The sequence below is a fragment of the Akebia trifoliata genome, chromosome 13, assembly GCF_017979445.1.
Source record: "Akebia trifoliata isolate Shusen 1 chromosome 13, ASM1797944v1, whole genome shotgun sequence".
NCBI classification, from domain to species: domain Eukaryota; kingdom Viridiplantae; phylum Streptophyta; class Magnoliopsida; order Ranunculales; family Lardizabalaceae; genus Akebia; species Akebia trifoliata.
In genome coordinates this window covers 28,755,634-28,772,083 of record NC_141387.1, presented here as the reverse complement: position 1 = coordinate 28,772,083, position 16,450 = coordinate 28,755,634, and the positions used below count along the sequence as shown (strand labels likewise).

Sequence of the window (16,450 nt, the reverse complement as noted above, 5' to 3'; positions counted from 1 at the left end):
AACTTCTAACCCCAGTTTACAAGTTGAAGAATTGTATACAATCCGATTTTTGTAAACCACTTTTGATGGATTTAAAAATTTTAAAATGGGCTAATTTTTGGTGAGGATGATCTCCTCATCATATAGATCATCCTCACTAAAAATCAGCCCATTCCGAAACTTCTAACTCATACATTGAAAAAATGTTTGGCTCTCTTTAGGGCCTTCGAACGCCACCCTATTTGTGTATGTGTATATATATAATATAATATAATATAATATAATGATAGATAATAAATTCCACCATTATAAGTAATTCTTTTCGAAAAAGAAAATAATATCTTTGGAAGGGGAAATATGCGCCTTTATATCTTTTTAAAAGATTACGTATTACTTATAAGCGTCGTGATAATAATATGACTTGTTAGGTGGCATACTCAATCGACTCCTTGACGTGACAAGTTTGGAATTGTAGATTTGTATGCCACAGGATACATGATTGCACTTCCCCATAAAAATTGTATCCTGAGGGAGTCGTGTATCCCGAGGCTTACATATATACGGTTCCCGAACTTGTCCATGTTAGGGAGTCAATTGAGTATGCCACCTGGCGAGTCATATTATCAAGACTTTGCTTATAGAGGGCAGGATCTCTGTGGTACTACTTTCCTGTAATTCCATGTAGTGATTTCTCTATAGTCTTGATTGACCAATTTTGAAAATCAATAACACCCAAATCCTCTTATTTTACTAAAATAGATCAGATGTGAAAAAAAATCTTTTCAAAACTATTATCAATCCCCAATCTTAACCACCTAAAACTACTACATGGAACTTTAGGGAAGAAATACTAGAGAGGATCCACTCCCGTACTTATAATGGCGGAATTTATTATCCACAACTCCATATTATTTTTTGTTTCCTAAATACACATATGATATTAAATTCACCTTTTTAACATATATTTGACGAAGTAAGAGGCATCTTGTTAAATATTTGAGTTGCGTTGGGGTGACACAAACGGAGACACAAAGGTGATAAAATAATGTGGTGTCGTGCACATTACCGTAGATACTTTTCCGCAAGATACGAGTAAAAAGTATCTATGGTTTTGTGCACTCCACCACATCATTTTTGTCACCATTGTATCTCCATTTGTGTCATTCCAGTATTTTTCTAAATTTATAGCCAAACTTGACTAGGGCTGCAACTTGGGCTTAGTGGGGTAAATCCAATCTCAACCCAAGTAGCAAAACCCTCAACCCGGCCATCAGGCCGAAGCTCACTAATCTGAGCTTGATCTTCTAAAATAAGATTAGCTCAAGTTGGGTAATTTTGGGTGATTTGGTCGGGTTGGGCTTGTTGAATAATTCTAATTTCATTTTTATTAGCAAATAAATTTTATTTTATTTAAAAAAATATATACAAAATCAAAACAAAACTATTAGTAAATAAAATTGCATACACCCTTCAAATCAATCTTTAAAAAAATATTTAGACAAATCATAGTATTCAAAAGTTCACATTAATATTAACAAATTGTCCACAAGTTGTATATATATAATTAACTCGTCTTCTTACATAACTTAGCCCAAACCCCATCGATTGGGTTGACAATCAACAATTGCCTACACACACACACACACACACATATATATATATATATGGATGGCGTTATTACGATCCCTATTACGACTCACATTGCGACACACTGTTTGTCTTATATGGGCAAAAATGTTTGGAATGGGCTGATTTTTTGTGAGGATGATCTCTGTGATGAGGGGATCATCCTAGCAAAAAATCATCCCATTCCAAAACTTCTAACTCCATCAAAATTGATTTACAAAAATTGGATGGTCTAAAATTTTTCTAACTTGTAAACATGGGGCTAGAAGTTTCATAATGAGTTGATTTTTGGCAAGGATGATCTCCTCACCATAGAGATCATCCTCACAAAAAATCAGCCAATTCCAAACATTTTTACCCATATAAGACAAAACGGTGTGTCACAATGTGAGTCGTAATGTGACCCGACCCTATATATATATATATAATTAACTCATCTTCTTACATAACTTAGCCCAAACTCGCCCATCGGTTGGGTTGACAATCAACAATTGCCCACGTACCTTACCAAATAGGATATATGTATCGCCAATGGAGAGGAAAAAACAAAACTCTTCCAGTAAATCTAGTATAGCCCACCAATGTTTTCAAAGCATAAAATCAGACATATCCCCGAACACGTACACCACAAATATGCAACTCATTCATTTCGAAATACCCAACAATGTGCTCTGCCATGTAGCCTTATGAAACGTTAATGGAATTAATAGGTAAGTTCTAGTATTAGTAACCGTAAGCTATCCAAAATGCCCTTTAAGGAAATAATTAACAGGAAGAACGAATGTCAGTGAGGGATTGTTGTATATATAACAGTAATGTTCTCGTCGTCATGGATGATTATGGACTTGAGTTCTAATAGAGCTGAAAAAAGAACATTATGCTTCACCCACAAAAACATGACTAGATTAATCTCAGAGTTTTGCTTAAAAATAATAGCTTATGTCATCAAAAGCTTGTTTTAATTTTTTATTTGTTAGTCTTTATTAAATCAAACTTAACCGATCACATGGCATTGTTGGTTTTTAACTTGGAACAAAAAAATTAGTAAATGAGTTTGTCCAAAATCTAAGTACACTCCAAAAAATTACAAATATCAGGAATCTAGATCATTCTAGTAATATGGTACATGACATACCAATCAATTAAGATAGTTGTCCTCTTTAGAAATAGCTCTAACCATGAAACAGATTTGATGAAACATTTAATTGTAGTTCATGAATAACAAAAGAAGGCAGCATTTCAGATAAGGTTTTACCACATCATACTTCATTTGGTGGAAGAAAGTTCAAAGTTGAAGACAACAAGTGCTAAAGCAGCTTGTTAGTTCCACCATTTTCGGATGACTCATCTTATAGTGACTGCACAGGACACTGCATTAAACACTGACGTGGAGGTATAGTTGGAACCATAGATACTTTTAATTGAATCTCTAGGAAAAGCAACTATGGTTCCATACACACCTCCATGTCAGATTAGTGTCCTGCACTGTCACTTTAGCATTTTCCTTTTTGGATAACACCGTATAGTTTTTAGGGACAATGAATGTAAAGATCTGTTTTTTGAAAATATGTACTAAAAAGTCCCTTCTAAAAAAATATGGACTCTTTAATACTCACTTTATCAAATATTAGTCCATAAAGGATTTTCGAGATTTAAAGAAACGTGTTTATTTGAGAATATTTGAGGTGCTCCTATATTTTAAAATTTTGTGATATGCATCTTGTCCATGGTCATCTCTTATATCTGAATGGAAAAATAAAGATTTAAATGAAAAAAAAAAAAAAAAAATCCTTGTTTTCTCTTCCTAAAATTAGATTTGAATGTTTGTCGAATTGATTCAAGTCTAGTCAAATAAAATTATACTAAATTTATGACTATCTTTTAATAAAGGGTTGGGATCCGTTGACTCCTAAGAATGATTCATTAAAAAAGCACATGATCCGAACCTTTTAAACACCATATCCAATGGTTGAGATTTATGAGTATCTTGGTAACACAAATCTCGGAGATACTTATCCCGAGGATAAATCTCAATCATTGGATTTTGTGTTTAAAGGGTTCGGTTCATGTGTTTTTTTATGAGTCATACTTAGGAGTCAAGGGATCTTGACCCTTAAATAAATTTTTTTTTTTCACATAAATATTAATAACCAAATAAATTGATCAAGTTTTTTATTTGAGTCGGTATATTTTTAAATAAAAACTACTTCGTAAAGTTGTTAAAAGGGTATTTCAGGTGTTTTTTCTTAAAAAAATCTGCTAAAGACCCATAATAGATTAATACTTTATTAAGTGGAACTTAAATGGTCCAAATTATTTACTAGAGGACTATTCGGTATATATTCTCTGTAAAGACTTCTTTACTGTCATTGTCCCTAGTTTTAAAATCGGTAGAGTTGACTCAAAACTCAGTCAAGTTGAGTTGAATTGGTCAAATTTTTTGTTGACTCATCTTCAACAACTCATTGATGCAACTCGAAATTGCATCAAGTCAAGTTCGAAACTAAGTCAAGTATATATACTTACTGGGGAAATATTAAAAAAAATCAATCTAAATATTTAAGACTTAAACATTCAAGTTTTCGGTACTTTTAACAATTCCATTAGAATCAATTCTCTTCCAAAGATCCATCTGAAGCCCTCTCTTCAAATATTAGAAGAAAATGAATGTTTACAAAATACCTTTTCCTTGGTGCATAGAATGGATCACATATTATTTGAAATCTGAGTGATCCAAAATCAAATTTTAACTGGTTTGGACCCTTAGAGTAAATCCAGATAAAAGAATGTGTATAATATTAATATGGCTTGATGTCCCTTGATCCAAGTCAGATTCGGGTCAGACACTGATCCATCACTTTATCCGATCTGTAGAGCCAAATAATATATTGTTTTGAAAATTATATTTTTAGGTTTTAAAAATATCCTTTTCTCTCACTTTAATACAACATGAATTCTTATAAATAAATAAAAATATAATTTGTTAAAATAGGATATTATAACAATTAGCAAAGAAGTATAGTAGAAAAAATGCTAAACAGTACGGGTCGAGTTTGATTTGATTTAAGTGCAAATGAAATGATTCAGATATGATTTTATCAAGTAGGATATGAGTGGGATTCCGATCCTATACTCAGATCTGGCCAAGGTTTTGACCCATTTTAAGCCATACATTTCCCCGTGTAGTCATGCCAAATATTGCTCTGCCCCTCTATTTTGACCCACTGACCCAGGAGCTGTTGGCTCAAGTTTTGTGGATCTTCACTCGCACACGGTCATCTATTTGTTAGATTCAAATGGTTAACATAATCCAATCTCCAATGGGTAGTTTATTAGATGGATGATAAGCCTCCGGATGACATGAGAAAATTGCACCAATTACGTTGAGAAATGACAATGACATGAGGACACATGCTTATAACATTTAAAGTCAATCTCGTATGAGCAAGACACCCACAATTTTTGTATTTTTTTTCTTTTATAAATATGCAAAGGAGAATAGTAACATACCAAAAGAATTGAAGTATTTTCTATTTTTTATTTATTATAGTTTCAGTCTTAAATATTCATTACTTTACTTTAAATATTTTGTTAAAAGAAAAAAGTTGAGATATTGGAGGAAATTGAAAATCTACGAAAGTTCTGATAGCCTGTGAAGTAAACAAAGAATGAAGAATTAAATTTTAGTTATTATTTATGATAACCCAATTTTTCTAAATGATAAATACCTCTTTGACTATGTTGGCATTTACACATCTCTTTCAATTTTTTTTTGTCTCCTTCTCAATCTTTTGGCCGATTTAGAAACACCTCTAAACATTCAAATATGTTTCATATACCTTTACTCCCGAACCCCTAAATTTTTTTCCTCTTCTCAATCTCAATCTTTTGACTGATTTAGAAACCCCTCAAACATTTCAATCATGTTTCTCGTACACACCCGTAGATTTTTTTTCCTCTTCTTGGGAACATCAACAAGAACTCATGAGTTCTTGGGAACATGAACAAGAACTCATGAAAAACACAAGCAAGAACTCATGAAGAACTGATATGAACCCCTTTAGTTGATCTTCATGGATATGAATCCCTCTAGACAACCTTCATTAGGAACCCTTGAATTCGTTGGCTTCGGAATGTTCTAGATTGCTTAGGAACAAATTAATATTGATCGGCTTAGAACCTTAAGGAAGTTAAGTCCTTAAAATCCCAATCTTGAGATGTCACAAAGGTTAATCACTCCTTTGATAAGTCGAAGATTTATGCACTCAAACAAGAACACATGAAAACAAAACAAACTTCTTGAATAAACTTAAAAAATACTTAGAATATCAATTGTGTTTAAAATATAACATGTGGCCTGTTTTTATAGCAAATTAGATGAGGTTTGAGCCTAATTAGTCCTTAGAAAATAAAAGACTAAAACTAAAGACAATTAGAGCATAAAATTTCCAACTAACCCTTGCATCCAACTTGATCTTCCAAATCAATCCCTCGCATAAAAAGATAGTTGACTATCCTAGGTGAAGCTTTAATATCTTCAAATTTAGGCTTAGATCTTCTAGAGCAACCTCTTTGTATTGTACTTCCACAATCAAGCCTTGTAATGTCTCTTTCATCAGCTTTGTCCTTGTTCTAGTCATTGGACTGCCAATTCTTTGCAATGATTCTTGAGAAGACTTGGGAACATCAACCTGAGTTATGCGGTCAGCAACTCAATCTCCATTATTCTCCCCTTCTTCGAAAAGATTCGTCCTCGAATCACCTACATCAAACAAAGATAAATCAGCAACATTAAAAGTTGCACTAACATTACCATAGTCGCTTGGCAAATCTAGTTTGTAGGCATTATCATTGATTCGCTTTAAGACTTCAAATGAGTCATCTCCTTTAGACTGCAATTTTGATTTTCTTTATGTAGAAAACCTCTCCTTACACAAGTGAACCCAAACCCAAACCCAATCTCCGGATTGGAAGATAACTTTCAAACCCCCCTTATTGGCTTGCTTAGCATATTGCTTATTCTTCCTGTCAATGTTAGCCCGAACTCTGGTATGTAAATCTTTCACAAAATCTGCCTTTTTCTTACCATCAATATTAGCATGCTCATTAGTAGGCAAAGGTAAAATATGTGCAGGTGTTAAAGGATTAAAATCATAAACAATTTCAAAGGGAGAAAATGAAGTAGTAGAATAAACAATCATATTATATGCAAACTCAATATGTGGCAAACACTTATCCCACTGTTTAAGTTATTTTAAATGACAGCATGTAGCAAAGTAGTGAGTGTCCGATTAACTACTTCAGTTTGACTATCTATTTGAGGATGCGAAACAATAGAAAATAGAAGTTTAGTTCCTAATTTATTCCATAAAGTGCGCCAAAAGTAACTTAGGAACTTAACATCTCTGTCACTAACAATTGACTTAGGCAACCCATGCAATCGAATTACTTCTTTAAAGAACAAATCAGTAATATGTGTTGTGTCATTGGTTTTAGTACATGTAATAAAATGGGTCATTTTACTAAACCTATCAACAACAACAAATATACTATCCTTACCACTTTGAGTCCTTGGTAATCCTAAAATAAAATCTAGGCACAAGCAAAGGGGTATACAAGCCATGCGGTCTAACTTTAGACTTTGCTTTCCTACATGTAATACATTTGTTACAGACAGATTGCACATCATGCTTTATATGAGGTCAATAAAAATGTTCACGTAATATATCTAAAGTTTTTAGGACACCAAAGTGACCCATTAAACCTCCCCTCATGACTTTCCTTAACAAGCAACTCATGAATAGAAAAAATAGGTACACATAATTTATCTTTCTTGAATAGAAACCCTTCATGCCTATAAAAGTCAGCAAACGCACACTTATCACATGCATTCCATACTTGGCTGAAATCAGAATCATTTGCATACAAATCCTTAAGCAGTTCAAAACCGAGTAGTTTAGTTTGCAATGAAGTAAGTAATATATACCTCCTAGAAAATGTATCGGTCACAACGTTTTCCTTCCCAAGCTTGTATTTGATTACATAAGGAAACATTTCTATGAACTCCAACTACTTAGCAGTCTTTTATTTAGCTTACCTTGGGTCTTCAGGAACTTCAAGCTCTCATGATCAGAATGAATGATAAATTCTCTCGGTCATAAATAATGTTGTCATGTTCGAAGAGTCCTCACTAATACATAAAGCTCTTTGTCGTAAGTTGGATAGTTCAATGCTACCCCACTTAGTATTTCACTAAAATAAGCTATTTGTTTGGAATCCTACATCAAAGCAGCTCCTATTCCAATCCCTGATGCATCACATTCTATCTCAAAAGCTTATCAAAGTTAGGCAAACATAACAAAGGTGCATTGGTTAGCTTATCTTTCAAAATTTGGAAAGCTCGGTCATGCACATCAACCCAATTAAAAATAACATTCTTTTTAACAAGTTTATTCAAAGGTGCAACAATAGAATTAAAATCCTTAACAAACCTTCAATAAAAACTTGCTAAACCATGAAAACTTCTTACCTCATTTGCATTCTTAGGTGTAGGCCTATCCCTTATTACCTTTACCTTTTTCTTATTAACACTAATACTCTGCGACTAACAACAAACCCAAGAAACACAATAGATTCCATATAAAACGTGCATTTCTTAAGATTAACATATAGTTTGTGCTCTCTCAACACACTAAACACAGCAAGCAAATGCTTCACATGTTCATCAACTTTTTTGCTATAAACTAAAATATCATCAAAGTAAACTACCACGAATTTTCCCATACAAGAATGCAAGACATGGTTCATTAACCTCATGAATTTATTAGGTGCATTAGTTAAACCGAAAGGCATTACTAACCATTCATACAATCCATATTTAGTTTTAAATGTAGTTTTTCATTCATCTCTCTCTTTCATGCGAATCTGATAATGCCCATTTTTTAAATCAATTTTAGAAAACAAATGAGAGCCATGCAATTCATCAAACATATCATCTAACCAGGGAATAAGATGTCGATACTTTACCGTTATCTTGTTAATAGCTTGACAATCCACACACATGTACCATGTTTCATCTTTCTTTGGTACTAAGAAGACAGGAATCGAATATGGATTGAGACCCTCCCTTACAATCCCTTTTGCAACAGCTCGTCTACTTGTCTTTGTATCTTCTTCGTTTCCTCGGGATTAGCTCTATAAGCTGATTGATTTGGTAGAACCAGGTATGAAGTCTATTTGGTGCTCAATTCCTCTTAAAGGAGGTAATCCAAGAGGGATCTCTTCGGGAAATAGATCCTCAAAGTCCTGCAATAAAGACACAACAACACTAGGTAAAGAGGAGTTAAGGTCATTAGTAGAAAAATAAACATCATTATACATAAGTACTAATACTTGTTGCCTTGCCATCATTACACTCTTAACCTCATGTTTTTCAGCAAGTACACTCATTATTTTATTCTCCTCTTCATGTGGCTCACTTTTCTCTCCTTTTTGCTCACACCTTTGTTTCGCTCTCATTTTGCACTCTCTTGCTATTCTAACCTGGTCCTCATAAGCTTGCAAAGGTTTGAGAGGGACCAATGCAACTTTTCGGTTGTTCATTACAAAATAATATTGATTTTTGTACCCATCATGCGAAATTCTCCTGTCAAACTGCCACGGTCGACCAAGCAATATATGACCAGTATGCATCGATACCACATCACAAAAAATCTCATCTTCATACTTTCCAATTGAAAAGGGCACCTGAACTTGTTTGTTTACTTTCACTTCTCCACAGTCATTCAACCATTGTAACTTGTATGGTTTAGGATGTTTTTTCCACTTCAAATTCAACTTCTCCACCAACAAAGTACTAGCAACATTAGTACAACTCCTACTACCAATGATCAACATACATCCTTCACGTGGCACCTTGTGTGAAATATATGCTCACGTTGCTCCTCATCTCCTTCATCCTTAGGCTATATACTAAGGGCTCTCCTGGTAACAAGTAAATCACCATGCACAGGTTCTTCCACTTCATCATCAGAACAATTTTCTAATGGTGGCATCTCATTGTCACTTGAGCTAGCACTTTCAATTTCTCCATTTGCAAGTACAACCATAACCCTTTTGATTGGGCATTTAGAAGCAATATGTCCGAATCCTTGGCACCGAAAATACTTAATTTCACGTGACTTAGTAAAAGACTTGGTCTTGGATTTTCTTTAGGAACAAAAATCGAATTCTTCGACTTTGCTTCTTCTTTTGTTTTGAAAGTAGATTTGTTATCCTTCCAATTTGGTCTCCACGGATTACTAGAAGACGAATCATATCTGAACCTTTTAGACTTAATTTGTTTTTCCACTTTAATGGCCTTATGCAGCAATTCTTCCATCTCTACGTAATGTTGCAAGTCAACCATATTAGCAGTCTCCTTGTTCAATCCGGCAATAAATCTAGCCATGGTTGCTTCTCTATCTTCCTCTATGTTTTCTCTAATCATGATGATTTCCATCTTCTTATAATAATCCTCTACACTTATGAAATCTTGAACCAGCCCTTACAATTTAATATACAAATCTCGATAGTAATGGCTAGGCATAAATCTCTTGCGTATCACCAACTTCATATCTTCCCATGACCGTATAGGCCTCTTAGCATTCCTGCACCTATTGATCACCAATTGATCCCAACATATACTTGCATAATTTGTAAATTCCACGGCAGCTAGCTTTACTTTCTTATCCTCGGAATAATTATGACAATCAAAGACGTGCTCAACTTTTCTTTCCCGTTCTAAATATATTTCAGGATCATTATTTCCTTGAAAAGTCGGAACCGTCATCTTTATGCTATCTAAATTTTTATCTCCTTTGAAGTCAACCTTCTTGTCCCGTCTATAACTTGTTCTCTCCACTTCAGAATTAGCTTCTTCTTCTTCGTTGAACTCATGTCTTTTATATGATTTAGATTCATAAGAGGATTCCATATTATCCAACCTTGAATTCAGCAATTTGAGTTTATCATGAACGGCCTTGATGAATAATCTCATATCAACCTCTTGTGGGTCTCCTCCTTCCTTACTCATGTTTTCAAAGCTATGCTGTTTTTTTTTTGTTGATGATGATCTCTCTTCCCTTCTACCTCTCAAAGCTAATAATCTGACCCCCTTTATGGTACTTAACAGAAACTAGATTTCATTAATCTCAAAATTTATCATTATTTTATTATTATTTAAAGAAAAAAAATAAAGATAAAAACAAAAGAACAACTTGTTAAAAAGATTTTGTTTTAAAATCAGAAATAACTTGTCTTTTTTTTTTTTTTTCCAGACAAGAATATACGGGGTGGCTGAAATTTCAGCAAAAGAAAACATACATTCAGCAAAAAGAAAAAAATTGATTTTGAGAACTCAGCAACAAATCGTTTGTGGACCAACTTGGTTTGTTCTTGAGTTATTTATTATTATTATTATTATTTTCCTGTTGTTGGTATTTGTTTATATGATATCCAAACAACCTCAATATACAATAAATTCATATGGTTTGCTCTTGAATCCCATCAGATGGTTTGGTCTTGACATGTAAGATCGAAAATTCAGAAAATTCAAGAAAATGGATTTGAAAGGGACCATTAAAGAACATTAAAGATCATGAAAGAACAACAAATTCAAAATGTTCAATAAATGTATTGTTGTTGAAAATTCAAAATATTCAATGGAAGACTATTAAAGAACGCTAAAAATCATTAAAGAACAGTAATAAACGTTTGTTTTTTGAAAGGTGTTTTTTTATTGAAAACATGTAGATTTTGAACAACACAACAAAACTCAAATATCAACACAAAAAGAATAGCAACAAGGAATGTTTTGAGATCTATAACTTGATTTTTTTTTCCAACAACACTTGATTTTTGAATGGGTGTGAATTTATGTTGGGGAGCAAGAACCTACCCGTTTGACTTCAATTTGAATGTCACGCTATCCAAATCTTCGATGAATTCTCTCAAAGATGATATGTTTTCCAGCAACCTTTTAGCTCTGATACCAAATGATATGAACCCCTTTAGTTGATCTTCATGGATATGAATCCCTCTAGACAACCTCCATTAGGAACCCTTGAATTCGTTGGTTTCGGAATGTTCTAGATTGCTTATGAACAAATTGATGTTGATCGGATTAGAACCTTAATGAAGCTAAGTCCTTAAAATCCCAATCTTGGGACGCCACAAAGGTTGATCACTCCTTTAATAAGTCAAAGATTCATGCACTCAAATAAGAACTCATGAAGAAACAATCAAGAACTCAAATAAGAACACATGAAAACAAAACAAACTTCTTGAATAAACTTAAAAAATGCTTAGAATATCAATTGTGTCTAAAATATAACATGTGGGCTATTTTTATGGGCAAATTAGATGAAGCTTGGGCCTAATTAGTCCTTAGAAAATAAAAGACTAAAACTAAGGATAATTAGAACATAAATTTTTTAATTAACCCTTGCATCCAACTTGATCTTCCAAATCGATCCCTCGCATAAAAAGATAGTTGACCATCCTAGGTGAAGCTTTGCTATCTTCAAATTTAATTTAGATTTTCTTGAGCAACCTATTTGTATTGTACTTCCATGATCAAACCCTGTAATGCCTCTTTTATTCGCTTTGTTCTTGTCCTAGTCATTGGACCGCCAATTCCTTGCAATGGTTCTTGAGAAGACTTGGGAACATTAACTTGAGTTATGTGGTCAGCTTCTTTGTGACAGAGATGTTAAGTTCCTAAGTTATTTTTGACGCACTTTATGGAATAAATTAGGAACTAAACTTCTATTTTCTACTGTTACACATCTTCAAAAGGATGGTCAAACTGAAGTAGTTAATAGAACACTCACTACTTTGTTGCGTGCTATCATTCAAAAAAATTTAAAACAATGGGAGAAGTGTTTACCACATATCGAGTTTGCATATAATCGGACTGTTCATTCTACTACTTCATTTTTGTTCCTTTTAAAATTGTTTGTGGTTTTGAACAATAACTCATGATCTTTTGACTGATTTAGAAACCCCTCAAACATTTCAATCATGTTTCTTATACCCTTACTCCTGAATTCGTAAATGAAGCATAATGAAATTGGTAAATATCTAAGATACCCTATGTTTTCAAATGGGTATCATGGCTAGTCTAAATTTGTTATTGTTTTCTAAATTAATAACAAATAATAAAAAAACTAAGTAACTTAATTATTTTAAATTAAAACAAAAACATTTTTCTATCCATAAATTATATCATCTTCTACTTTAAATGAAGGCTAGAGTAGATTAATCGGAAGGTTCAAAACTAGAGTAAATTTTATTCATTAAAGATTACTTGTTATAAGAAGAAGAATCAAATAGGTTCTTGTTTCAAGATGAAGACGAGGGTAATGAGGTCATTTACATTAGTCTATTAGTCTATTGGAGAAGACTGAGGTCAAGGGGCTTGTGAACCTTATTAAGGTTTTTTCTTTTACACTAATATGAAATGAAAAAAATGACCATTTTTAATCTACTAACCATATCAAGGTTTTTTCTTGTACACTAATATGAAATGACAAAAATGCCCATTTTATCTACTAACCATACCAACCTTAAGCCATGTTCCGCCCTTCTTGATACTCGATTTGAACCTCTCAACTGTATTCCCTAAATCCATAAAAAAATAATGCATCTTGACGAATTTGCTCAAAGTACTTGTTGTGTAACCAACTTGAAGCACTTCTAGGAGTCTAGGAAAATAGTATAGAAAAAATCTCACATGTAATTCGCCAACCCCTTATTAATGTGTGTTCTATACAAGGTCAAACCAACTTCAAGCCCCCCTAGAAACCATAGGAAACCTCAACTTACTAGTGATGATGATGTATGCTAGGTATCATAAAATCAGACAATTGCTTATCAAAACGGGAATTCGGTTGAATGTAAATCAAATCAGAGTTTGTTATCGATGTTAGCTACAACGAGCTTGAGTTGGTACTCGAGAGTCTCTACTTTGTTAAAAATCTTGTGAAGATGAGCATAAGCTATATCCTTGATAGTCAGAAGAGTTGTATATGTCTAATAATCAGATATGGTTCTCTTCCACTCTTTTCGAAGGCTATAATATTTACATGTGCTTTGTGCAGAAGAAAATCATCCGGAATATCAAGAATACGAACAGGATGCACAAGTAAATAAATTTTCTTCTTGAAGTTAATTCCATTTCTTTGATGAGATCGATCATTCTTAATAGTGTTATTGATCTGTTATTCAGTAAATGACTAAATACATAGTTACCATGAGGGAAGATAGCCACAATCAAGTAGGAGATGTAATGACTTATTGAAGAATAATTAAACAAAGAGGCAATCACATACACCAACATAGAGGCTTACGTGGACACTCAAGATTGAGATACGTTCACGGATCCACATTGATTCCACTATGGGTCGGGTTCTATTCACTCAAGAAATAACACAAGATTTTGGCCATGTAAACACAAAATTCTATAGTTGAGAACCATCAAATCTCTTACGCCTACCTAGATTTACTTATAATAGTGAATTCAAAGGTTCTGTATCTTGTTTAATTAGTAGTAGAGATGATTGCATCCTAACATCTTTTTTCTACATGAAAACAATCTCAGAAACCCAAAATATGTTCTAAATAAATAGTTAAAAGGATCAAAAATCAAATAGTTCTTGTGACTAGTTAAAAGGATCAATTTCGGGAATTAACAAGTTTGTCCTACAATTTTTGGACTCTTACAGGTAGTAATTTCCATGACACCATGGGGACACAACTTATCTTGTAGGAGTTAGAACTTGCTCCGGACCCAATAGTAACAATAGGAACACTAACTGTGATGTTGAAGCTATAGTTGAGATATTTTAGAGGGAAATGTTCAGCACCCTAAGTTTTACCACACACTTTAACAAACGTTTTTTGTCCTACATGGGTTAGAAGTTTTGGAATGGGCTGATTTTTGGTGAGGATGATCTCTATGATTAGAAGATCATCCTCCCCCAAAAATCAGCCCATTCGGAAATGTTTAGCCCCATGTTTACAAGTTGAAAAATCGTGGACCGTCCATTTTTTGTAAATCATTTTTGATGGGGTTAGAAGTTTTGGAATGAGCTGATTTTTGGTGAGGATGATCTCCTCACCATAGAGATCATCCTCATCAAAAATAAGCCCATTCCGAAACTTCTAACCCATGTAGGACAAAACGCGTTTGTTAAAGTGTGTGGTAAAAGTTAGGGTGCCGAACGGGACCCTATTTTAGAATGTGTCAGATCGGGCTCGATCTTAGTATATCCATATTCAAATCGGGATTTTTTATTTGGATCCAAATCCAATGCAGATCCTACTAAATAAAACAATACCCAAATCATTTTGATTTCACTTAATCTGGATTCGACCTAAATTGTTTGATTCAGGTTGGGTTGGGTTGGATCGGATTATTCTGAACCGTTTTAATTTCTTCAATACTTCTTCGTTAATTGTTATATTATTCTATTTTATTATTATAATCCTTTTATTTTATAAAAATTCATGTTGTATTAAAGTACAGCTATTGGCACCCGAACTTTTACTTGTTACATCCAATTAAAATAAAAGTAAACAAATTAATAGTTGAGTCTTACTAAAACTTGAGCTGCCAATACAAATTCTCTTTTTTTTTTCTCTTTAGATTTTTTATATTTACTTGATTTAGAATTTTATGAGCCTAATACTTTTTGTAAACAACTGCTTAAGTTGTTTGAATGTGTTATAATTGTTTGTAATGTTGAGGTAATAACTTCAACCAAATTTTTGTAGTGATTGAATGGTTCGATTTAATCTTTATTTAGGTGTGACAAATAATTTAAGAAAATGAGGTGTAATAAGTAAAAGTTGGGGGTGCCAATAGCAACTCTCATAAAGTAGTAAAAGATGATATTTTGAAAAATCTAGAAATATAATTTTAAATTAATTTATCATTCAGATTTAGGCTTATTCCATATCCATCCTAAAGCCAACTCAGACACATTCAACCCATTTTTATTTTATTTTATTTAGATCACTCAAATTTCAGATAATATCCGGCCCATTCTAAACCCTAACAAAAAGGTTCAAATAGAACGTCCAAACAACAAATACCCACTTTGGTAAAGAAAGAGAAACCAAAACAGGTATACAACTCTTTTGATAAATAATTCAAAAGCATTGCGTCTGTTGTATACCTGGACGGATACCCTTTTGATTAAAAAAACACATCATTTATGTAGAATATTAAATATCACATGAAGTAGTCTAAAACGCAAGGATCAAGATCAAAATGATAGCCCAATAGCCCATTCTCCGTTTAAAAAAAACAAAAAGAATAAAGAATAAAAAAAATTTGTTTTTAGTATACGAATGCTCATCGCCATTTTATCGATGTCCCATTTGTCTCCCAAGCTTATAAGGCGAAGCCATCCATTCAAACCACCATGACGGTTATTCCGACATAAAGAGAATGACCAGACCACACGATGATATCCACAAATGATTTCTCTCTGGTAATTTTTTTTTTTTCTGGAAATTTCAATCACCATCTTTATGAAAACCAACCAACATTGAAAATCCCCAACAATTGTTGATCAAGGGATTCAAATCTAGTATGGGTTTTGCTTACTTGAGGGCCAATTGAAGATCTCACAACCTGAACAGGAATGGTTCTTAGGAGCATTTATTCAAAAAGAAAAATGCTTAAGTGACCTCAGGCTGGTGGAACCTCATATTGCACTTCTTGACGTGAAAGTGTATGGGAACCATTGATGCTTTTTATCGAGATACAAGTGAAAAAGCATCTATGGTTCTTATCCAC

The 16,450-nt window shown here is 33.3% G+C and overlaps 1 protein-coding gene across 1 annotated transcript; it reads right to left on the bottom strand.

Moving 5' to 3' along the window:
• Positions 1–8,799: 8,799 nt before the first annotated feature.
• On the bottom strand, positions 8,800–9,501 carry LOC147388214 (uncharacterized). The gene is made up of 2 exons (XM_086420300.1): positions 8,998–9,501; positions 8,800–8,910 (listed from the first exon to the last, which is right to left on the bottom strand). Exons 1-2 carry the CDS (start codon positions 9,499–9,501, stop codon positions 8,800–8,802), a joined length of 615 nt encoding a protein of 204 aa, XP_086276426.1.
• Positions 9,502–16,450: the final 6,949 nt, after the last annotated feature.